This window comes from Leuciscus leuciscus, assembly GCF_965113295.1.
Source record: "Leuciscus leuciscus genome assembly, chromosome: 6".
In the NCBI taxonomy this organism is placed as follows: domain Eukaryota; kingdom Metazoa; phylum Chordata; class Actinopteri; order Cypriniformes; family Leuciscidae; genus Leuciscus; species Leuciscus leuciscus.
The window spans coordinates 14412760-14438757 of NC_138730.1; the positions used below are offsets into that span (position 1 = coordinate 14412760).

The 25998-nt window shown below is 40.8% G+C and overlaps 1 protein-coding gene across 2 annotated transcripts; it reads left to right on the forward strand.

The window, feature by feature from the left end:
* The first annotated feature begins 1398 nt into the window (after positions 1–1398).
* nyap2b (neuronal tyrosine-phosphorylated phosphoinositide-3-kinase adaptor 2b) lies at positions 1399–24262 on the forward strand. Of its 2 annotated transcripts, none has more exons than XM_082174378.1 (7): positions 1399–1993; positions 3597–3802; positions 10510–10814; positions 13314–14399; positions 20203–21120; positions 21904–22001; positions 22082–24262. In XM_082174378.1, the coding sequence occupies exons 2-7, from the start codon at positions 3624–3626 to the stop codon at positions 22310–22312; spliced, it is 2817 nt and encodes a 938-aa protein (XP_082030504.1). In that variant the 5' UTR covers positions 1399–1993; positions 3597–3623; the 3' UTR covers positions 22313–24262. The 2 variants fall into 2 exon arrangements, with proteins under 2 accessions (XP_082030504.1, XP_082030505.1); XM_082174379.1 differs by having other exon boundaries at positions 3666–3802.
* The last annotated feature ends 1736 nt before the right edge of the window (positions 24263–25998 follow it).

Here is a 25998-nt window from a genome sequence, read left to right on the forward strand (position 1 = left end):
ATATATTTAAAGATAGTACCTTTTTTGTTAGAATATTTGCAATGTACTATTGAAAAAGGGAATATATTTCAAATACAATAAACTATCCTTTTTTCACTAAGGGAGGGTGAGAAACTGATGACAGAATTTTTATTTTTAGATGAATTATCCCTTTAAAACATCGTTGTGTGTGTGTGTGTGTGTGTGTGTGTGAAAGAGATGTTCATTTCCAATCAAGGTGAAAACATAGACTGGTGGCCCACTTTAGTTGGCGAGGCATTGATGTTGAAAAAGAAAGTTGCTGTCGAATTTTAATGAAAGCCTGTCATCTTTAAAATGTCCTTTCTCATCCACTGACCTGCTGATCCTCACCTCTTCCTTTCCAGAGTAATAAAACCAGCCCATCCCTTGATGACCCTATTATTCCCCAAAAACAGCCCAAGAGCCAAAACCAACTGCAAATCTGCTTAACAACATCTATCAATCTTTAACTGGTAGAAAAATGATCACTGTCTTCACGCTTACCTGAATTATTTACACAGCATGTTATTGATTCTGCATTTAAGAGTCTAATCTGTGACCTCAACACAAAGCTCATTTCAAGAGGTCAGGCTGGCCTTTGTTAGCAGCTTTACTTGGATAAACTATCTCGTTTTGTGTTTGCCAAGCAAAGCAACCAATGGGATGTTTACCTAATTATTGTCCCTGTTCCCCTCAGCAAAAGAGCCTGTGAGCTATGTCATTTTCTGCAAGTAAGAGATGTCTTTGCACACTTGTGCCTCTGACATAGTTCCCCTGTTTTTTTGGATGCTAGATCAGTCGCAGACACAGAAACTGTGGGAGGCAGGGAGGGGGAAAGTGAGGGAGGGGGAGAGAGGGGGCTTGAGCAAAACAACAGATCGCTGCCCTTCATCCCTTTGTGTCGACAGTAATAATCCATTTGAACAAGCCCATGCTCACCGCATCAATCATGTAAACAAATCTCAAACACACCAACTCTCTTCTGTTTCTATATGATGCTGTGAGTTTTTGTTTTCCCCTATACTTTTTGACTTAAAGATTCAGAGAAAGCTATTTTGTTTATTTCCTGGAAATACATTTTTTTAAATAATTTTTGCTTTTAGAAAAAAAAAGAAAAAAAAGAATGCATAAATGAACCATAGTTTACTTTGAAGTGTGACTTTTAATATAGGGCTTGTCTGTTGTCTTTTCCACTGTGTTGTTTACTGGTTGAGGACACTGGGAGTGGTGCTCAGTCTAATGAGGTCACACCCTGTTTGCCCGTCCCGCCCACTGTGCCATGACTGACACATGCTCTCCTGCCCCGTTTACTACAGCAGAGCGGCAGAGGAGCTGTCCTTGGTGCTGAGAGCGAGGAACGGTGTGAGCGAGTGCATGCGAGGGGGGGGAAGAGGAGGAGGGTGGAGGCGTGTTCTTTGTGTTGTGAAGCCCGAGTTAATCCGCGGTGGCATCCACTCAGAGACGAGCCCCACATCCGAGAACCAGCACTGCCGTGAGAGCTGCGTCCTTCAAAAACAAAAACAAGGTTTCACTTAAGAAGGTCTTCACCTGAGTGTGCACGGTTCATCTCGGAAGACTCCAGGAGATTTTCATTTTGTTTTGCACTGTTGTTGGACTTTTTAAAAGTGCATGTGGATGGGAGTTAGGAAGGATGCTTTTCCTTTTGATGTTGTTGTGCTCTTGCAGGTGTAGCATGTACCGATGAAGAGGAGAGCATCTTTCAGACTGGAGTTACGCACTGCACATTCCCAGCGGGCTGAAGGTTCTCCAGCTATAAGGAGCTGCAGACCTCATTCTCACTGCCTCCTGATTTTATGCCCGGGAATTCTACTTTGCGGACTGGAGCGTGACTTTGCAATGGCTTGAATCTTTCCCATTGGACTGGAGTTGTAATCTCAGGATATCAGTCAGGTTTTGTCCCAGGTACTTTTGGGAGTCTAATGGATCTACCTGAACTGGCTGACACTGTAGCCAGCAGGGACCCAGTTCCTCTGTAAGTACATAACTCTCATCTGAGCTCTTGGAACTTTACATTCATCCTTATATATAACCTTACATACAACCTTATGTTTTTAGATCTAACTTGTTGGATAGACCGTCTCTTGATGGGACATTATAGCTACACTCTACAGACTGGCCTTAACATTTTACATTGAAGATGTATCCATCTCTCTAGCGATTCCCTAAATACATCTTTTGTGCTCACCTTTGGAGAATAGTCATCTCTCCTCAGAGGGTCAAATGCTGCACATTTTGTCAGGTGAATGAATGAGGGAGGATAAGATGAGATGTTGGAAGAGCATAATAGAGAATCTAGGAAGGAGACAATCTGAAGGGAAGCAGGCCAAATTACAGGGTTTCTGACAGCCCATAAACAGTATGCTTCAACCTGAATTGGGTTAAAGAAGAAAATATTTTTTTGCAGTTTGCAAACTCAAACTTGCTACATAATCACTCAGCAAGGTCATGTGACATTAAATGCAACAGTGAATATGAAATAGTCCATGGTCAACACAAGTTGCTCTAAGGTCGAAGACCGAAGATGCCATGTTGCAGAAGGACGCTGGACAATGGTGGTGGGTAGCTGGTAGTGCATTACCCATCTGGCTGCTTTAACCCCCCTTCCCCCCTCCAAACCCCTCCTCACACACACACACACACACACACACACACACACACACACACACACACACACACACACACACACACACACACACACACACACACACACACACACACACACACACACACACACACACACACACACACACACACACACACATATATACACACACACTGCCCCTCACATGTAAACAAGCATGCCCAGATTCATGGATCACTCTAAAAAATACTGACCTACATAATACCGAATCCTGTCTCCTCCTTCTCCTAGACTTCTGCAGATGTACACTGCAAAAGACTTCACACCCACACACTCTGCATTACTGCATCAGTATGATTTTACGTGCCCCCCCCACACACACATATATATACGCTTACTTAAGGGTTACTCAAGCTCAAAAAACTGTGTACAGTCACACAACCAGCTCATTAAATGCAGCACAAATGGCCCACTAACCAGTGTCCTGCTACTGGATGCTTTATTTTCCAGACTGAGAAATGTACTGGCCTGTTTTCGTGATAACCAACTGTATACAATACTACAGCTTAATAATAAACAATTTCTTTGTCGATGTAGATGTGCTGCTGAGGCTTAGAACGAGGCTCTCTACGTTTGCTGATGAAGGGAGAATCTCATTGACCCAGAATCCTTGTTTATTTACACAATAACCCGTTATGAATGCCGTATGAATTCAACAGTTCTAAGCATATCATTATCACTGCATTATTATGACTCTAATAGGATAGAAAACAGAATTTTAACATCTATCTATCTATCTATCTATCTATCTATCTATCTATCTATCTATCTATCTATCTATCTATCTATCTATCTATCTATCTATCTATCTATCTATCTATCTATCTATCTATCTATCATCTAAAGCATTATGATAATACAAATAATAATAATTACAAACCAATAATTCAAATGCTCACAATTGTAACTTTAATGTCACTGTTTTTATTTGCAGAAAGACCCTTTGGAATGCCTGTAAGCAATGATTAGCTCTAAAGAGGAGGATTCACTAATGTTTTTGCAGTATGTTGAAGACTGTGGACTGAAGGCATATAACAGATTGGTCACACAGAGCATCGACCACGTGTGGAATGAGAAAAACAAGATTAACTTTCAGGAGAAAAACGACAAGAAGCGAAAGCAGGAAGAAGCCATTAAAAGGTAAGTGGCTCGAGATATGTCATTAATGCATGCATATGAAATCTTAAAAGATTGCTCATATTGCAAATACTCTCACTTACAGTTTTTCTCAGTTGCTTTGGTACATTTCTCAGATCACAGCATCATCTGGTCACTTGTGCACATCATAAAAGCAATTTTTCATTCTTTTGAACTAATGGTTCAGTGCGTTGATGCCATGGATTTCATACAATTGTCTGCTGTTTCCTACATTATCAATTGTCATGTTGATCATAATATATTATACAGTTCGCTTTCATTTTACAGTATACAGTAAATATACAGAGTATACTGTTATATTGACAACATGGCTAAGTATCTTGACTATCTTGTTTGTGAACAATGATGCAAGTACTTATCATTCTGATGGCATAAATACTTTTGAGAGATGAACTAAGGGTTTTGAGCAAGTTACAGGCTTTTGCATGTACTCCATTGTGTAGTGCTGTTTATATGAATTGTTTTGAGAAATACACTAACTGGTTTGCAAATGTTAATGATGATTCAAGAAACGAACAAAAACGACTGAGAAAAACTGTAAGATTGCAGATTGCAACTCAAGTTGACACAACACGTGAGCATTCATTCACTCACACATGTATGTAAATGACAGCCACACAAGGAAACAAACCCTTGGTGCTCCCTTACACTAAGTCCCACTGGCAATGGCATAGTGGGATGTTGTTGATGTCAGAAAAAGACCATGTCCTCTTCAACATGTGGAGGTTGATTCATTTTCTAATTGTGACATATTTGGGGCTTGAACTTCATAACGACTTTCAACCTTGGCAGAGATTTATGTGCAAGACACGCACCCACAAAATGGATAATGTTGCTCTACATTACTGGTCCACTCACTACAGTTGTATCAGTTTCTCACTAGTCATTAAATAAAGTCTAGGTTTTCATCTTAATGTCATTTCAGTCATACAAAAATGATTGTAGTCATGACCAAAGGCGTCAGATGCATTTTGACACTTCAAATCCATGGCCTTGATAACATCAACGCATGCTGTAATTGTGTCAGTGGGCAATTTACTGTTGAGTGCTGCCCTAGACCTGTTGGCATAGATTGCATCGATCACATTTGGCACTGTCTTCTAAGTGCAATAAAAGCTGAACGCTGTCAGAGACCTCTTTCACGCATTTGGCTCAGGCTTCAACTACCTAAAAAGCATTCATTTCAGCTCTGACATGGCATTAGTTTGTGCTTATGGGGAATGCCGGCTAATTGTAATACACATGTTACTGCAAAGAATAATTTGCATGGTAAACATGCACAGCAGACATTTTTTTCCTCATCTTTCAATGATTTAGGCTTGAGTTTGGTTTGGACTTTTTATTCATTACAAACCAGAAAAATAAACAAAAGCAGTTTAGGGATGAAGAAATCTGTGGTTAATTTGTGGTTGTCATCCAAACTCTTTGGGCCCTGTTTTAAGGATCTAAGCGCATAGTCTAAAGCGTATGGCGCAAGTGCAATTAGGTCGTGTCCAAATCAACTTTTGCTAGGTTAACGACGGGAAAAATGGTCGGTGCACCCGGCGCATGGTCTAAAAGGGTTGTCCCTATTCTCTTAATGAGTAGTGGGTGTATTTTGGGTGTAACGTGCAACAAACCAATCAGAGTCTCATCTCCCATTCCCTTTAAAAGCCAGTTGCGCTCGCGCCATGGCGGATTCGCTATTTACATGGTGGAATTCGCAAGAATTCGCCCATCTAGAATATAGTCATGATAAAATACTGAGCAAGAAATGTACCCAACAGATTTGAGGTGTCCCACACTACCCAATGTACCAGATTATGATTATTCACTTTTTAGGTCCTCTCGACATCTCTCGACAAACCTTCATTTTGTTAACTCTGTCTGTTGATGTCTGGTCCCAGTCAAAAATCTCCTAAATTAGGCACATTTGATTGGCCACCAGATGCAGTGTTTAATTAAATTGAGTCTTCAGTGAGGCCTTGATTTATGTAAGACACTTCACTGTTGCGGCTGCTTGAAACTGAAGAACTTTCACCAAAATGTGACCACAAGTCACACTCTTGGGCTGTAAAGGGTATAGAAGAGTCTTTACCTCCTGATATTGGTCTACTCCTGGTCTGCTTATCAACTGTTGCTTATATAAAATATTCATACTCGGTGGCTGGAGGATGAGGGCTAGAAAAAAAGAATAGCTGGATTTTTCATGAGGCATATAAGTGGGTCAATGAGACGACCCATTTTTACAGGAACTGATGGGAAGAGAGAGGAAGGAAAAGAGGGAGAGAGAAAAATCTGTTAGAAAGAGATTAAGTGTGAAGAGTGTGCTTGCTGGAAATGCGTTCTGCCTAGTGACAGCTGGAGCAGCCGCCGACCAATCAGATTCCTTCATTTCTCTGAGTGGGGTGGGTCTTCATTCATTCTCTGCCATTCTGTTGGCGCTTCCACTGTCTCTGGGAGCACACGGAAACGTTGTCTCACGTGCTAATTTGCATACAACAACTATGCTGTAAACACTGAAAAGCGTGGACAGAAATAAATGGGAATGATGTTGTTTAAATTATACTATGTAGGGTTGAAAAACAATTGAATGTAATGTATTATTCTATGTTTAGCATTTTTATATATGGAATTGCTTTTCTTTTTTCTAAAATTTGAAAAGGCTGGAAAGTAGGCTATGCTGTCCAGCAGCTACAGTGCACTGGCTTTAAAGACATTACCCTTTTACTGGGCAAGGGCAATGCGATAAATAATACAGTGCCAGTGCCACACATGCACGCACACTAGGACTAATTCTCAAGCAGGATTCTGTCATCTTTTCTTCTTTTTTTTTTCTTTTTTTTTAAAGAATGTTTAATTTGCCATATTTAAAGGTATTGTAATTTCTGTCACTAAACAGAATTGGCAAAATAGTAGGTGTGTTCGATTTGAAGTGGCGCTGCGCAGACCTATCTATGACATCAAAGTACCGCAAGTACACACCTAAGTACACACCTACTGACTATCGGGTCACTCTGATCTGACTGTACTGACACTGTTGTGAGAACTGAACTGAGCTGGATGATGACATCCTTTTTTGCAGAACTGCTTTATAGATGAAATGAACTATTTTAATAATTAATGATCTTTACAACGGAACTTACTGAACTGACTTCAGCTGAACAACAGCTGGAATGCATTATTTTCCTGTTATCATGGTCAAGCTGCTTTGAAACAATCTGTATTGTATAAAGCGCTATATAAATAAAGGTGACTTGACTTGATATTTTCAATCATGTTTTTCTAGATACGGCCTCCATTGGTTGGATAAACAAATAGCCCTACCCCAGACTCATGCCATTGGTTGTGTTGCAGTGCAAAGTTTTGAAAAGTGCTACAGAGCCCCAGTTTTTACACTGTTTGGGGAAATCTACCTTCAGAAGGTGGAGTTATAATTGTCAGAGATAAGAGTCAAAATGGGACAGGATAGAAAATTCAAAACACGTCTTGAATCAGTTTTCAAGTCAATTTAAGTTTTAATGCAAAAAAACAAAACAACTGCAGCATAATTGCAATTCTTCCTTCAGAATCTGAGAAAAAGATTGAGTAAAACTGCACTGAACACTTTGCTAAGGAGAAGTATGGCATCAGCTATTTTTAACAGTAGGAAACTTGTCTTTGCCGAGCAGGAGCAATCACATGCAGTGCAGACAGCTGCTCCAACATCACTGTTTCTCTTCCTAATGAGAGCTTAATACCTGATCCGTCACGTGTGTGTGTGTGTGTGTGTGTGTGTGTGTGTGTGTGTGTGTGTGTGTGTGTGTGTGTGTGTGGTGTGTGTGTGTGTGAGGGGACTGGTTGCACAGAGCAACAGTAGCAGATTTTGTGTTTGGTTTCCGTAGGTACCCTGTTGCTAGGCAAAGTTAAGCCCCTTGACCAATGAACCCTTCTCTCGAGACTCCTGCTGTTCAGCAGCTGTATGTGCGGAAGTTTCCAAGTTACACAAACACATGTTCATGCTCAGGTATAGATGTAGGCCTACGTACGGCCTTGAAATCAAACTAATGACTAGTAAAGTCATTCTCTTTTGTGGGACAGAAATCTTTAGGGAATAGAGAGAGCAAGAGAGAGCGAGAGAGTGAACTTAACGGAGACTTTTGATTTAGTACATCAGAAGAACCAAAGGAGTTCAGGGCTACAAACCCAGTGCAATAGAAACTGAGATATAGTACGGAGTAAATAGGAAGCATGAGTTTAAAAGTTAAAATAGAGACCCAGGAAGATCAAAAATATTTTCCAATGCAGTCCATTGAGCATGATGTCATATATTTGTAACATTGTATCATTGTCGTTATTGTATCAAATCCTGGCAAATTATATCCATGCTATTTAGGCCTATATTCCTTGACCAGTGGCGGCGCCAGGGAGGGGCTACAGGTGGTGCTTTAGCTCCCCCTATGATAGCCATATAGCACCTGCCCAGCACCCCCAAGAAATGTCTGTAATTTTTTATATTTATATTTTAATGGCATGTTTGAATAGTCTTTTTCATGTTGTTAAAAATAGGAATTAAATAATAATTTAAAAATCGCGAGCGGACGGGCGGGGGCGCGGGCGCCGTGAGTGCTGAGCGAGCAGGAACGAGTAACGTTAGTGAGTTGTCGTCGAAAAAGATGGATATAGCAAAAAAGCTGTCGGGGACAAAAAATAGAAAAACAAAGAGGGAAAAGGAGATGGCATGTCAATTGATGTGACAGCAGCTAAATAAGTGGATGGTGAAAGGCAACAGGTAGGATTTAAAGTGTGACGTCCAGGCATGTAGGCTACTGGCCATCGGGACTACCGGGAGATTCCCGGTGGGCCGACGTGCTTTTTGGGCCGATACATCTCATTTTTTTTTTTTTTTTTTTTTTAACGGCCCATAAAACTCGTACATCGGCGGCCCATTCGTTTTGTTTTGCTTAATTGGCGGAGCATGGGTTAGTGCCGGTGTAATGCATTGGTCAAAAAAAGTCAGCGTTAGTTTTTTTCTGACATCCCAACCATGAATCACGTAGATCAGCGGCCCATTGGTTCTTTTCTTGATTGACACTGGGCTGGCCCAATCACATCTTTAATGTGAAGTATAGAAATATACTCTTTCAAGTATAGAAATTAGTACAAAACTAATTATGAAAGTTTCCTTTATTTTTCAGTGCATTTGTTTTACAATATATGGCTATTACTATCATGGGATTAATATTATAACTATTATTATTATGTAGTGTAATGTAGACTGACACAGTAAACTAAAAGAGGTTTGAATTTTTCTTTGTTTCTTTGAGCTTTTAATTTTTAACTCTCAAAGTGCACCAGATTGATGATTGCCAAAATTGTTGCTGCATACCCCTCTGACACTGGGTAGTTGCGTCCCTGTCTATAGCCCTTGCGTTGAATACTTTTACATACAGGATTATGCTTATAGTCGCGGAACGAGTATAGTTTGGTATAACGAGTATAATGCGGGCGTGTACGCATGTGTATACTTTCATTATGGTGGTCCGATGCGACCTCCATAATGAAACGCACCAAAATTCAAAGCACCTTCTCTTAAGTATTGAGCATCCCCATAGCACCTGCAAAAGAAAATCTCTGGAGCCGCCACTGTCCTTGACAAAGTTCCAATTGGTCAAGCTCCATGAAAGTGCAATCAAAATATCCACTTAAAAAATCTATTCCTGCTATGCCAAGGGCCTTTTACTGTCTCATTACAAGTCGGAAGGGGTGCTAAACAAAAATCAATAGCTCTAAATAAGCCATTCATTCAGATGAGTAACTTCATCACAGATCTCATCAGAGCGTTGCTAATTACGTGCACAGACACACATCAGCACAGAATGATTTATCTTTTCAGGTTTATACGTAACAGTACTCTAAAATTATTAGTTAAAGCCAATTAATTAGTATTTTCATTGGTGAACATTTACATATATATATATATATATATATATATATATATATATATATATATATATATATATATATATATGGAGGGAGTCATCATTTTGGGGGGTACTTGACATTAAGAGGCTGAAAAACTCTTGGTTTAGAGAACTGTAGTGCATTTTGACATGTTCATGAGCACAATTATGCTCAAAATAATTAAATAATCCAAAATATTGTAGAAACGTTTTCATGAATTCCTTATCTTGTGGATTACATACATTTGTTTAGTGTATTCCATACTTAAGAATAGAAACTATAAAATAGAGTTTTCATACTGTTATTATTACATACAATCTAAAAATGTAAATATACTTAACGAACATCAATTAAATTGTGGCTTAATGCTTTAATATATGGTAACACTTTACAATAAGGTTCATTACTTAACATTTGTTAACTACATTAGTTAACATGAACTAATACTTCTACAGCATTTATTAATCTTAATTGATATTAAATTCAACATTTACTAATACATTATTAAAATCAAAGGTTGTATTTGTTTACATTAGTTAATGCACAATTAACTAACATGAACAAACAATGAACAGCTGGATTTTAACTAACATTAACAAAGATGAATAAATAAATGTTTTGCTCATTGTTTGTTCATGTTAGTTAATACATTAACTAATGTTACCTAATGAACCTTATAAGTGTTACCATATATCATACAATGCTGCTCTTGACTTCAGAATCCATTCATGCACTGTTTTATTCCTATATGTGTGGTCTCTTCTCAGGGGGGAAGAGGTGGTCGCCGAGGGTAAGCACCTGCGAATGGGCTCAATGAGCATGCCAGCCCCTGCGGAGCACGTGTCCCCTCACCAGCACCAGCAACAGACCCCCTGTAATCCGGGCTTCGCCGTTCGCTCCCAGTCCCTGCACTCCGTGGGAGGAGGAGTGGAAGAGGAGGGCAGCCCCACATCCCGTAAGCAGCCCCCACCCAAGCCCCGGCGGGACCCCAGCACTAAACTCAGCATCTCCTCTGAAGCTGTGGACTTCAGTCCCACCGGGTGTAAAGGCGATGATTCGGAGAGGTGTGACGGTAAGATGCCATGGTGTTTAATCCAAGCTTTACATTTCCTGTCGAGATCCACTGATTCTGATTTCTACACTTGCTGATGTTGAAAAATTGGTTCAATTGAATCTTGGCTAAAAGCAAACACACCTGAGTCAACAATGTGGACAGTACCATAATTTTGAATAGTCAAATAATGTGAAGCCTTAGCTGGACTAAGCTGTGCAAACAAGACTGTAGTAGATGATGTTTCATAGTCCTCCAGGTGCAGATAAGAATTTTTGCACAGTTTTACACATTGAGCAAAGGTGTATACAGTTGACCCTAAAATTGTCTCCCAGCATTTCCTTTCAGTCACAGTAGGTGGGTTTGTTCTTGTTATAGGTGAAATGTAAAGTGCCTGCTAATTAACCATTTAGCTTACTATTTCCTGTCCTCTCTCCACTCTTTTATCAATAAAGGTGGCAAATAGGCCCAAAAAAGTCTGCTCTTGCGAGAGGTTAAAGTGCAAGCAGACCATCTACGGGACAAAGTGTACCCACATTGTGTACCCGCCTATTGGCGTACATTACTAACGCGCTCTTTAAATAACAAAAAATATATATACTGCGCCATTGACTTTAGACCAGGTTTTTGTTGGTCAATGGCGCAGTCTATTTCAGTTGCCTCAAAATATCAACATGCCAACAATGCGCCTGAACACACCTCATTTTCAGACCAGCACGCCCATGGGTGCACAAATAGGCACAAATGCATTTGCTATTAAACAACTTGGTGAAGGACGTGAAAATGATAACCGCGTTGGGCTGAAACTAGCAAAAAACACTTGCGTCGCGCCTGCGCTGCGTTGTATTAACTTAACTATATTGTTTATTCTGTTCAGTTGTACATCTAATTCCTTCTTGAGCAGTGCTGTTGCTGCCATTTCATAAAAGCAATTAGCCATTTACGTCCATCGTCCTTTTGTCCAGCTGAAGTGCAGAGTATACCCATTCCACCCTTTCATGATTAACATATAGCAAAGTGATTGTAAATATGAGAGCAGTGTTGTGAATGAGCTACGAATTGTGGGGTTAATACAACTGAGTTCTTTGCTGTTCTCAACAACACCCACTCTTGTCATGTTATGTCAACACTGTCCCAGTGGATATCCTCATGCAGATCTCAACAAGCCCATCACTTTATTTCTATGTAGTGATTGCTCTCTTTTTGTTTTCAAGTAGTAAACAAGCATAGTGTGTTTTTGTGTTAATTTTAAGTTGTTGTTGAAAAGAACAAGATATGCATCCCTTTCCATAGATGCATGTCATGCAGTATATGCAAAATAGGATTCTAATGTTAATTATGTTTACCCTCATAGAGACAAAAGCAGATCAGACTCTTTGGTTTAATATTCCAAAACTCTGATGAGTTACAGAACATACGTCAAAGAACCAAAGCTGCAGGCTGCAAAAGTATTAAGTTGATTTATGTTTCTGCAGTACTGACGTATGCTGTGAGAGTTGCTTTTCGTCAGAATTTGAAGGGATCACAGTGTGCACGCAGATCTTCCTCAATGCCACGGCAACCAGCCCACAGAAACAGAGACCCCCTGCTGCTCAACCAATCCAGACATCAGACATCAGCCTCCACCAATCGTCAGCGAGGTGACAGGAAGTTAGAGCGCGGCAACAGCCAATGAGGAATGGGCAGGCATCCAGCTCAACAGCCCTTTAGCCAATGCGCACCAAAGAGTGGGGGATGTCCCTCATTCAGAGGACAGTTGCGTGTTGAAGCGGGGGGCGGGGGGTGGGGTGTGTGGGGGGGGGGGAGGGACCAGCGCAGAATTCATTCAGGAGTAGCGATTGACCTAGATTTAGTTCCCCTGGAGGAGAGGGGGCGAGGGTAAACACATCCTCTCGTAGGGAGGGAAGAGGCAGAGAGAGCAGGAGCAAGGGCACATTCAGAGGCGTTGAAACAGATCACAAGATCCACCAGTCTTCACTTTCACCGAATTAACACACATATAGTATTTTTTCTCTCTCCAGGCATGCGCAAAGGGATTCACTGACTCCCAGAGAGAACATGAAAAATGACTTTAATCTGGTGCAATTGTACTCTTTTCCCCTCTTTACACACCCACAAAACGTTTATGAGAAAATGTTCTTTGGAGATGATGAAAGATGATCTTTTCTCAGTACTGAAAATCAAGGCATTTTGTCATTTTTATTCTCAGAGTGGAGTTGGAACAGTAGAGTTTGTGTACAAGATTATCATCTATACCTGGTGTGTCACTTTTGAGGGAGTGTCCAGATTGTGTTTGCCGACGTGTGTATTTAAAAAACAGCTTTTTTTATTGTATGTCATATAAAATATATTACTGTGTATGGAATGGGTGATAAAGTTGGTGACTGAGTTGGTGCAGCAGGACCATCTGGCATCTGAATAAATGAAAGTTATTAAATCATCCTATGTACAGATGACTCGAACTCTCTGCTACTATGCTAATCCATATCTTTCTTTATGTTTTTTTTCCTGCTTACTCAGGAACACAAGGCTGCAGTGAGGACTGCAGGAAAGTTCCCCCACCAAAACCTAAAAGGAATCCCAACACGCAACTGAGCACTTCCTTTGACGAGTCTTACATCCGCAATCATGGTTCAAAAAGTTCTCCCTCTATCTTCTCAAGGGATAGCCAAGCCCCTTCTCCTCCTCAGCCGCAGGGCCCACATGACTCAGACTTTGATGAACCCATCTATATTGAGATGTCTGGGAACGTGGGCCAAGAACCGACCCCTCGTGCTGAGGAAGACGAGCCGGGTGAGGCTGTCTATGAAGAGATGAAGTACCCTACCCTTGACGAGTTTGACTCCCGTTGGGATCTTATGAGCTGTCGATCGCAGTGTGCCACACCCTGCCCATCTGAGCTGGACATCCATGCCCCCCTGAGCCGTTGTACCACCCCTCGAGGCACGCCCCTCCTTTGTGACATCCCCGCCCCATTCCCCAACTTGTTGGCCCACAGGCCACCTTTACTGGTTTTCCCTCCTGCCCCTGCTCAGTGCTCGCCCAACTCAGACGAGTCCCCACTCACCCCTCTCGATGTAACAAAGCTTCCTATGTTAGAGAACGGCTCTTATGGCAAGTCACCAACTTCTCTGGAACCTTCTGGCTCTGCCTCTACATCGCACCTAAGACGTGCCGAGAGGGAGCTAACAGCCACTCCTACATTAACAGTATCTGGGCGATCGTCGGCACCGCCGTTGCCCTGTGCCCTCTATAAAAGTTCCTCCTCTTCACATGGTTATCAGCGCAGCCACTCCGCCTGCCCCTCGCCTGTCAGTATGGGCCGCTGCCTGACGCCCCTCAGCCTCATGCGCTCACCGCCTTTTGACGGGCCGTTTCCCACAGCAGGCCTTCCTCGCAGCGCCTCGGCCACACCTCACGGAAAGGCATCCCCGCCACAGGATTCAAGCTCAGGGGGGCGGCATCACGGATCTATGCAGAACGTCTCAGTGGCACGCTCACGGACGCCTACTAGCCCACTGGATGAGCTCACCAACCTCTTCACCACTGGCAGGAACATGCTGAAAAAGAATACCAGCGGCAGAAAGAGCAAGGAGCCGGGAGAAAGTGAGTGCAATTGTCTATTTCTCAGATTAATATATGTAGTCACAAATTTTTTGTAATTGTTCACCAGTGTCGAAAACCTTCAAACATTCGCTCAAGTGTATTAGTTAGACAAAAAGACACATCGTGTAAAAACAGTCAGTGTTCAACATTCATGCAAAATACATTTAGTAAAATGAAATAATAACTGACTTAATTCTTATCTGACTTAAATTAGCACAAAGATACCGACAACAGATTTAAAGTTTTGTAGTTTTGCAGTAATTTTATTGATTATACTTTATTACGATACTTCACTTCAGACATTCTACTAATTATAAATAACTTTGCAACTACATGTCTCCTTACTACATTACCTTAGATTAACTCTCATTAGAGTAATATTAGACTGTTAGGTTAGGGTTAGTAGAATAAATTGACATACTTACAAATTTACTTATAGTCAGTAGAAAGTGTTAGGCTGATATAAAGCAGACAGTCTACTAATACTCTAATGATTTGCAGTTGACATGTAGTTGCAAAATTACTTATTGTTAGTAGAATGTGTAAAGTGGACTATCAAAATAAATTGTTACTGCTTTGTTATGTGAAGACTTTTATTTTTGATTTTGTGCACCTGTGGATGATTTTGGGAAAATTGCAGGGACTGAGAGAGCTAGTGTGGGGATTGAGTGAGTTGTAGGCCTGTTTTATTATTTTCCTCATGAAAGTTGTCCAAAGTCCATTAAATCCTGTGGGTCTATTATATTCACTATGTATTTGTGAAGTTTCTAAGACACTCTGTGTTGGACCTAACACCTTGATATAATTATAATTATTCAAAGCATACCGTGTTTTGGCATGCTTCTCTGCACAAAAGTTTAATCAGATTTTTACAGACTGACATAGATCATAAAATTTAATCCAGAGAGATTAAGAGGCTAAAGCAGTCAGTGTTCATTCCCCAGACCTGCTGCTGATGCATTAAACCAGTAGCATGTTTATTTTAATATGTAAACAGTTCTTAACAACGGCTCTAAGAAAGCGGAAAAGGAAATGAAAATAATATTAAAAAAAATTTTAAGTCTTTATAAAGGTACATAAGTGTTTATCTGCATGTGGTGGCAGTTAAGGTAGTGGCAGTTATTAACTGTGAATATCATCCATTAGAATTGAATTATCTAATTATGTGGGATCATATTGCAGACAGTTTTATATGGCTTACTTACATTTTCATAAGTGCAGAAGGCAAAAAAATTATAATTATAAAACAGACTCTAAAAGAACACTTCCTATCCATGGTAAAAATCAATTTAATGCACAGTCTTTTGTGGCTTATTGCTTTATTTTGCATGCTTTTGCATCATCAATGCACTGATTGTTGCTTCAGAGCAGAATATCGAAAAGACTGTGATTGCAATCTCTCCATACATGTCGACTATCGTTACTTAATGTAAGTTACAAGATGTGAACTGTCATTTGTTAGTCATTGTATCTCACCTCCGTCAACACCTCTCAAAAAAGGTCAGATTGTCAAAAAGGCCTTGATATCACTTCATCCCATTGAAGAAATGGTCCACTGCACTTTAAATGCAAAGGCACATTACTGCTAATCTAAAAGAGGAGGAGGGGTGGGGTGGGGGGGGGGGGGTGGGGGGGGGGTGTCTCCCTGCAGAGTCTCCCTCAAAGGATTTAAAGACCAATCCCGATGCAGGTCACGGCAGCCCCATTGCAGTGAATGTGTGAAGCTCTCAGCACTCTGTGGAATGAACATGCAAAGCCAGTGAGCAGAGCTATACCTGCACAGGCACGTACTGTGCTTAAGAAAAAAAAAAGAAGTCTTTAACTTAAAGGGATTGTTCACCCCAAAATGAATATTCTGTCATTTACTCACCCTCATGTCGTTCCAAACCCGTAAGAAGTTCGTTCATCTTCGGGACACAAATTAAGATCTTTTTGATTAAATCTGAGAGCTTTCTGTCCCTCCATTGACAGCAACGCCATTGCAACTTTCAAGGCCCCCCCCCAAAAAAACACAAGGAAATCCCGCACACTATCAATACTTTCAAACGAGTATCAAAATTTTATTAGCAACGTTTCGATCTCATGACCTTCATCAGGCATATACAACTTTCAAGGCCCAGAAAGGTAGTAAAGAATAGTTAAAATAGTCCATGTGACTCCAGTGCTTCAACCTTAATGTAATGAAACGGCGAGAATACGTTCTGTGCACAAAAAACAAACAAAAATAATGACTTTATTGAAGAATTTCTTCTCTTCTTTGTCAGTTTCCTACTCTGTTGACGTAGTAAACACACTGCAGCGCTTCCAGGTTCTATGTCAGAATGCAGGCTTTGTATTGGCCGGCTCCTGCGTCAGCATCACACGCATTATCACACGTGGAGCTCATGTGAACTGCAATGGCAACTGGCATCAGCGTTTTGACGTAGAACCCGGAAGCGCTGCACTGTGGTTACTGACACACAAGAGAATCATTCAATAAAGTCATTGTTTTTGTTTGTTTTTTTGTGCACAAAAAGTATTCTTGTCGCTTCATAACATTAAGATTGAACCACTGGAGTCACATCGACTATTTTAGCAATGTCTTTACTACCTTTCTTGACCTTGAAAGTGGTCGTTACATTGCTGTCCATGCTGTCTTTATAATAAAAGGTAACGGTAACCCACTAGTAATGACTCAAGTGTTACTACATCCTTCTAAAGGAACTACTAATTATTTGGATCAGTATTCTAAAGTGAAAAACATGATAACTACCTAATATTGACTGAAGTCATTGTAAGCTTTTGAGTAATTCTGAGTAATAAACTTTAGTCATTACTAGTGTGTTCCTTCCCATGATCTTCACTTTAGAATACTGATCCAAATAATTAGTAGTTCCTTAGGAAAGATGTAGTAACACCTGAGTCATTACTAATGGGTTACCATTACCTTAGATTATACATTATTCATTATTAATATTAATTATGAACCTGTATATAGTAGTTCTTAGTAGTCTTCAGTGAGGTATGAAAAATACTGATTAGCTGAACTACCACATTCGACTAAGCACTATTACTTACTAATTCGTTAATCAGAGTTTCTTGTTAGTTAATAGTAGTTACTAGAATGTTAATAGTGCATTACTCATTTGTTCCTGTGTAGTTATTCATTAATGAAGGAACGGTATTCTAAAGTGTTACCATTTTATTTGAGTTTGCTGGTGTTGCCTGGGGCCAGTTGCATAGACTAACTTGTAAAACTAGTCTTAGTGGTTTATGCAACCGGCCCCTGGTTGCCATGTGGCTTTTAGGTTTTTACCTGGTACTCATGAAGTGTGTATCTGTTGTTGTCGGGATGGTTGATTTTGCACATTTACATATGGCCTATTTGGGTCTTGCACCTGTGCTGCACCTGTATGTTGTATCATGCAAAGACTGCGTTGGCACAGTTTATGGCTGTGCTGATGCAAGAGTATCATCTGTCCTTCACTGTGGAAAACAGTGCGTGATCTATTTATGAACCCACTCATCGATTGTGTTGAAAGCAAAGAAAAGGCCTACCGCACATTTAAACAATACTACCTGGCAGTACACAGAAGGCAGAGAAAGGTAGAATAGAAAGGTGTGTGTGTATACATAAAAAAAATCTTGAGTCATTAAAGGTTAAGCGTATTTGGCTTGCTGTCCGCAGTGGAGGGGCTTAGATATACCCCCCAGTGGGACTACTAATGCTTGGATTGCCCAAAATTTGTTCACCCCAAAATTTGTATTCTGTCTTTACCTTGTCATCATGTCATTTTGTCTGCAGAACAGTGAGAACACAAAAGGAGATTTATTTGTATTTTTTATTTTGTAGATAAGATGAAAGTCATTTGAGACAGTTTTGAAAATATCTTCTTTTTAAAGAAGAAAAAAAAATGCATGCATGTTTAGAATAACATGAGGGTGAGGAAATGATGCTGGTCATACTCATCTCACTAACACACACATCTCTCTCTCTCTCTCTCTCTCTCTCTCTCTCTCTCTCTCTCTCTCTCTCTCTCTCTCTCTCTCACACACACACACACACACACACACACACCACACACAAATCCAAGTTCATAGTGTTATAACAGACCAATTTAAGTTACTGTGTTAATGTAAAAATAAAATAAAAATGTATTTACATCTTTTCAAAGAAACATCAATACACTTTACATCTGCCCAGATTAGGGTAGACACATATTGTGCTGCACATCTGTATATTTAATGTGTGTGCCACACCTGTCACAAATTCACTGACACAAAACCACACACAGTCCAAAGAGGAACACAAAACAAACCATTTTATGAATTCACGGGGACACCTAGTGACCAAATTCCAGTATTGCAACAGAAAATTGTTACACTTTATTTTGATGGTCCACTTTAGACATTCTTCTGACTAGAAGTAACTTTACAACTGTATATCAGCTAAGTGAAGTTCACAACATAATTTCGGGAGGAGTGAACCCATCTAATCTTTCAATTAACCGCCAGAGCATATAAGCAGCCGCTCACCTTGCTCCGGCATCAGCTGTTTTGGCATCCCTCCACTTCCCCAACTCCACCAACATAATTTAGGCATCTTGCTACCATACTCATCATCCAAGCATTAGTAGTCCCACTGGGGGGTATATCTAAGCCCCTCCACTGCGGACAGCAAGCCAAATACGCTTAACCTTATTAGCTTAAAGATTATATGGGCAAAGGAACTTTTGAACTCTCATTCATTTGCATCTACATGCCAACAACTGTCATTAGAGTATTAGTAGACTTTAGGTTAGGGTTAAAGGTGCTGTATGTAATTTCTTTGACTAAAATACCACAATATGTTTGCAGAGATTTAGGAAACATGTTAAGTTCAAATGCTTGTTTCTCCAAAAAACAATGCTGCTGTCATGATTCCTGTACTGTGTTTCCCTTGTCTTGTATGGACTTTTGTTATTTCCTGTCCTGTGCCATGTTTTGTAGTCCTTTGTAGTTTTTCTTGTTTATTAGTCTCCCCAGGTGTTTCTGATTAACCACACCCCCTTGTTATCTTGTTTAGCTTGTTTGCCTGTGTATATAAACGTCTGTGCTTCAGTTGTTGTTTGTCGGTCGTTGTAGCTGTTTCCGTGTTCCTGTCCTGAGTTCTGTGTTCCTTTGTTTGCCCTGGAGTTCCTGTTTGTTTCATTAAATTAGTTTCGCGTATGGTCCTGGATTCTCTCTCTGCTTCGTCCTTGCCTCATCGTAACAGCTGCAGCCAGTTATTCTACCTTGAAATGTCCACTGTCAATTTACCCAATAGTATTTTGACATCCTGGGTTGCCAGCTGGCGGAAAACACTTCCATTTGAAGCCATGGAAGCCAGCAAATAAACTGGGTCAGAGATTGCAGTTGCGTGTCCTCAATCTGGCAACCCGCATGAGCGTTGAGTCTGAGGAGGAGGGAGCAAGGGAAACAACTCTCTCTAATATTTTATTTATTTATTTGGACTGCAGTACCCATTTCAACCGCTAGCTGTCAATATTGCATAATGCACCTTTAAGGTTAGGGTTAGTAGAATAAGTTGACATGTACTTGCAAAGTTACTGTTGTCTGTTAATGTCTGCTGGGAGATCATAAAAATAGTGTGTTAGCAGATATTATTCTACTAATACTCGAATGAGAGTTAACTGACATGTAGTTGCAAAGTTACATATAGTTAGTAGAATGTCTAAACTGGACTATCGAAATAAAGAGTTACCAAATGTTTTTTTTTGTTTTGTTTTTTGGAATGCATCAGTGTGAAGAGTTCAGCATATCTGTAATGTTTTATCTCTTCTAGGTGAAACCAAGGGAAAGGGTCACAGTTCTGAGTCCAAACGGGAGCACAAGGAGAGGAGCCATCACAGCAAAGAATCCAAGCGAGATAAAGACCGCAGCAGCAATGGCAAGTCCTCGCATCGACGGGACAGCAAAGACAAAGAGCAAAATGGCTTCGAAGCCTTATCTCGACATGACAGCAAGGACTGCAGCTACAGCAACGCTGAGCCATTACCCAGAAGGGACAGCAAGGACACTGGATGTAACGGCCCAGAGCAGCCTCACCGACAAGAGAGCAAAGATCGAGGCAGTAGCGCTGAGGTACTGCCTCAACGGGACAGCAAAGATAGGACCGATCACCGCAGCAGTGCAGAACCCATCACCAGACGGGACAGCAAAGACAGGACCGATCACCGCAGCAGTGCAGAACCCATAATCAGACGGGACAGTAAAGACAGAGCTTGTATTGTTCCAGAACTCTTGTCCAGACAAGACAGTAAAGAACTGCTAAGAAATGGCCATGACACCAGACGTGACAGTCGAGAGAAAGTTTGCTATGGGATAGACCTTCCTCACAGACATGAAAATAAGGAACAGGGTAGAACAGGCATGGAAAGTCGACGGAATAGTAAAGATGGTGGCAAGCATGGCACAGAATCTAGTCAGGACAAGGAGAAGAGCTCAGAGAGCAGGCGGGGGAGCAAGGAAAGGATCAGCTATGGCAGTGATGTCATGAGCAGGCGGGACTGCAAAGATAGGGGAGTACACACAACTGAGACTTTACCCTGGTATGAGGCGAAAGATAGAAGCAACTATAACACAGAATCACCCAAAGCACAGGACAAGGACACAAGGTCTGGATCTTCAGCCATGGTGTCATCCAATCGATCCGGGCGATCCTCCATGAGTCCGAATATAATGTTGGGGAACTCAAACTCTGGTAAGAATAGCATTTGTTTGACAGCTGGTCAGTTGATGTTGCTGATGGGCCAAATTCTGTATCCAGCTGTTATCTCAGCCTGACTAGCTAAAAGAGTGCTGAAACCTCTCTAAAATCAGCCAACAGATCAGTCCCATCAGGCTGGGAAACCAGCTTTGGTTTTCGCATGACATGTGGACTTAAAAAATCCTTATCTTGAGCAAAATAAGCAAGCTTACATTCAGTACAATCTATATCTTTTATTTAGAATACATACAAATGTCATTTACATCTTTTAGTTTGTCAAAAGATTTAATGCACCGTTTTTGAAGAGTGTGCATGTGCGTACTAGTTCTACTTCGTTCTAGTATGTAATAACGAGCCTATGATTGAATCTGGAAATAAAGCCAAATAACTGAGAAAAATGAGAAATAGTTCTCAGATACCATGTCCATAATTTATAGTAAAACATCTAGCATTAATTTGATCTCAAACAGATTAATTAAAAGAAGTTATGACTTCACCACCTACGTGACATCATTAATCAACGTGGTTGAACGACAAATTTGCGACAATACAGTTTTGGGAAACAGTCGTGACTAGCTAGTTGGTTTCTTCAACGATGCATCGTACTGCTATGGTAGTAAAGCAGCGAGTTACTTCGTTGTACGGGAAACAACCCGTAAGAAGCTGATCTATTCTGGAACAGCACAGAAATTCATGCTGGTCAAGGCTGATCTTTTCAGCTGGAAAGACAATGTCATAGCTGATGTTTCATGTTCATCTGTTCATCTTTCCTTGCAGACCTGAAGACAGTTTCAAAGGCAGGATGGTCTTCTTCCACAGCAGTAGCACAATCTCCAGTAGGCACACCTCAGAAACAGCCTTCAGATGTCCAACAGGTACTGTCTTTATCACTGAACTTGTATTTGTGCTGCTGTAAAATAACAGACCTGACAGCCTGTCTTCTCGTGTCCAACAGATGCCCCCGATGCCATGGCTGTATGGTGACAGCACCATGCTGGAGATGATCGAGAGGAAACAACGCCTCTGCCGGGAGATACGGTCTCGTCAACGGCTTCCTGACCGTAGCCCATGCAAAAAAGAAAGCCTGCCTACCATGCCCAGTTGGAAGAAATCAAACGGGGCGAAGAAGTACAGCCCACCTCCGTACCCAACTCAGACCACTGTCTTCTGGGACACGGCCATTTGACTTGGTCTTGTGAGCACTTTAGGGTCATGCTCTGCCCTTTATTTTCAGGCAGGGTTGAAGCCAATCAGAGTGTGCTCCCACCTGAGGATGGGTTGGTGGGGTTCATATAGCAATATTTCATAGGTTGTAGTTTATGAGGTTTTCGTATCATTGTTAATATCTAATATTTTTATACTCAGTGTAATTCCTTAATGACCTAGCATCAATAGATATTTTCTAAATTAAATGGAATATCTTTGCAAAGATTATGTAGAGTTAGTCCAATGCAATTGTTGTTTTTCTACCTTTTAATTTATTTCCATTTTCATTTATTTATTTATTTTTTAACATCGCAATACACAGTCAGTAACTTTTCATCAATAGCTTTCTATTTCACGACGTCCGGAAAGGACCTTTCTGTGGCATTTTAACCACACTGAATGAACTCTATTTTAACACTGGATGTTATGGAGATTGGATTAGGGCTTGCTTACTTCTCGCTGCCTTTCCACACATTATTAGATCATTTATTTGAATGTCTAATATTAAGAAATAAACAGATCATGCATTTTTCAAAAGTCCTTCGAGAAGGATTTCATTTCATTGTTCTGCCTTTAGTTTCTATAGTGGTAGGTTTCAGAGAGTATGATTTACTCTGATTAAAGGTCGGGTCATTGCACATAGAAAAAGGGTAACAGTTATTTTCTGTGTAAAACAGAAAATGTCTCTTTTAAGGGATGTTGTAACTGCTCTGTGTGTACATGGCGTGTGAAGAGCTGTAAAAACAAGGGGTGACCCTCTCCTCTTTGGGTCTGTGGCAATAGCTGGCGGGTGCCAGTGAGAATCCTCCAAAGGAGGGTCACCCAGAGATTAATGACAATCTGGAATATCAAAGTTGTATTTTTTGCATCTCAGCATTATTGAAGAATTGTGTACCTGGATAATTGTAAAATGAGAAGATTTTTTTTTGCGCAATGGTCTTGTATAGAATGACTGTGCCATTATTTATCATATGTTAATGGAGTAGATTGATTGGAAATTTCAGACAGACACAATATCTGTATTAGCAACACAAACCAATGACTGATAGCTCTCAGCTATTGTATGTAGTACACATGGCCACATGGTCTGGCAACAGGAATTATGGCTGCATAAACAAAGAGGCTGTACACAAGAGAGCTGCAATTCCACAATCCTTTACCTGGATACACACAGTTCTCCCTCTACCTCAACCTCTCAGATCAGTTCAAGTGGTCATTCATTTGCACAAACAATGCAACAAACAAATGCAGAATTGCATTGCCAAAGTACTTGGATCTTGAAGTAAAATCCCCTCTCAATCCCCCTCTCTCATTCCTCCCTTTGACCTCCGTGTTGGAAACTGATGCCTGTACAAAATGTGTTGCCTTGGAGACCGGTACTCACTGTAACTGGGTCACATTGGGTGAGAGGTCGCGAAGACTGTAGACTATCAGAGGTAAAGGTATGGATTTGGGGGAGGAATAAAACTATTAAACAGCTGAAATTGCGTTTGAGATCCAGTATGAGACAGATGGTCCATTTTATCTTCCTCATAGTAGTCAAAGAGTTTGAGAAAGCTGATCCAAGGTTCGAGGTTAAGGGGACCAAATAACCGAGGTAGCACTTGGTCTGCAGTCTCAAAAAACATGGAGGTTCTGATATAGTGTAGCCTGTTTGTTTGTATGTGTGCCAAGCTATGCTGAATGCAGATCAAAAATAAAGATGATTGTTTGAAATTCACTCTCTTGTGGCCAGAGGGTGCCGTTTGGAAATGTAACAATGTACAATCTCTTTGTATGTAAAATGTGCACTGTGATGGGTAGAAAGCCTATGTCCTTTGTCTTATTGCACTGAGTGTTCTCTTATCTGTACAGAAATGTTTGAAAAAAGTATGCTGATTGTCACAAGAGACTTTTCAAGATGAAACAATAAATATAAACCTCAAACTTCTGTGATGTGCTGAGTCTCTTTTTTCTTCCATCTGCAAATCTTAATCAAAATTATGCCAATTACAGTAATATGGTATTCAAAGAACATTCTTTGTGAACATACTTTATTGGCTCAGTAAGATAGAGTCACTATTCAGTATGTGTACAGTGCAAAATTGACTTTTATTCTTACCTTTCTGCTGCCTTATGCTGTCACATTAGCTAAATTTAAAATTCCTATTGGAACGATTGAATTGAGCAATGGTAAACGTGACCTTTACACACCACAGGTCAGAATAATTTCTAGTGAAGGCCTTGGACAATCAGACAAAATATTTTTCCTGCTGCTCCAGAGACTGCCTGGTCACATTGCTACAGCTACATCTCAGGTGAAAAAATTGTGGTCCATCAGTCTATCAAGCAAAGATGGAAGTTTGGAATCTCTTTCTGACAATTCTTGAATAGATCAATGGAAATGCTTTCTTTAGATATTGCAGACTTCTTATTAGTGTGGCCACAAGTTAAGTCAAGTCAAGTCACCTTCATTTACACTCACCTAAAGGATTATTAGGAACACCATACTAATACTGTGTTTGACCCCCTTTCGCCTTCAGAACTGCCTTAATTCTACGTGGCATTGATTCAACAAGGTGCTGAAAGCATTCTTTAGAAATGTTGGCCCATATTGATAGGATAGCATCTTGCAGTTGATGGAGATTTGTGGGATGCACATCCAGGACACGAAGTTCCCGTTCCACGTTCCACAACATCCCAAAGATGCTCTATTGGGTTGAGATCTGGTGACTGTGGGGGCCATTTTAGTACAGTGAACTCATTGTCATGTTCAAGAAACCAATTTGAAATGATTCGAGCTTTGTGACATGGTGCATTATCCTGCTGGAAGTAGCCATCAGAGGATGGGTACATGGTGGTCATAAAGGGATGGACATGGTCAGAAACAATGCTCAGGTAGGCCGTGGCATTTAAACGATGCCCAATTGGCACTAAGGGGCCTAAAGTGTGCCAAGAAAACATCCCCCACACCATTACACCACCACCACCAGCCTGCACAGTGGTAACAAGGCATGATGGATCCATGTTCTCATTCTGTTTACGCCAAATTCTGACTCTACCATCTGAATGTCTCAACAGAAATCGAGACTCATCAGACCAGGCAACATTTTTCCAGTCTTCAACTGTCCAATTTTGGTGAGCTCGTGCAAATTGTAGCCTCTTTTTCCTATTTGTAGTGGAGATGAGTGGTACCCGGTGGGGTCTTCTGCTGTTGTAGCCCATCCGCCTCAAGGTTGTGCGTGTTGTGGCTTCACAAATGCTTTGCTGCATACCTCGGTTGTAACGAGTGGTTATTTCAGTCAAAGTTGCTCTTCTATCAGCTTGAATCAGTCGGCCCATTCTCCTCTGACCTCTAGCATCAACAAGGCATTTTGGCCCACAGGACTGCCGCATACTGGATGTTTTTCCCTTTTCACACCATTCTTTGTAAACCCTAGAAATGGTTGTGCGTGAAAATCCCAGTAACTGAGCAGATTGTGAAATACTCAGACCGGCCCGTCTGGTACCAACATTGCTTAAATCACCTTTCTTTCCCATTCTGACATTCAGTTTGGAATTCAGGAGATTGTCTTGACCAGGACCACACCCCTAAATGCATTGAAGCAACTGCCATGTGATTGGTTGATTAGATAATTGCATTAATGAGAAATTGAACAGGTGTTCCTAATAATCCTTTAGGTGAGT

Excerpts from the sequence above, each read along its gene's own strand:
- nyap2b (XM_082174378.1), top strand. The coding sequence starts at position 3,624 with ATGATTAGCTCTAAAGAGGAGGATTCACTAATGTTTTTGCAGTATGTT. Across the intron at positions 10,815-13,313 it reads TGATTCGGAGAGGTGTGACG|GAACACAAGGCTGCAGTGAG; the intron begins GTAAGATGCCAT and ends CTGCTTACTCAG. Across the intron at positions 22,002-22,081 it reads AGCCTTCAGATGTCCAACAG|ATGCCCCCGATGCCATGGCT; the intron begins GTACTGTCTTTA and ends CGTGTCCAACAG.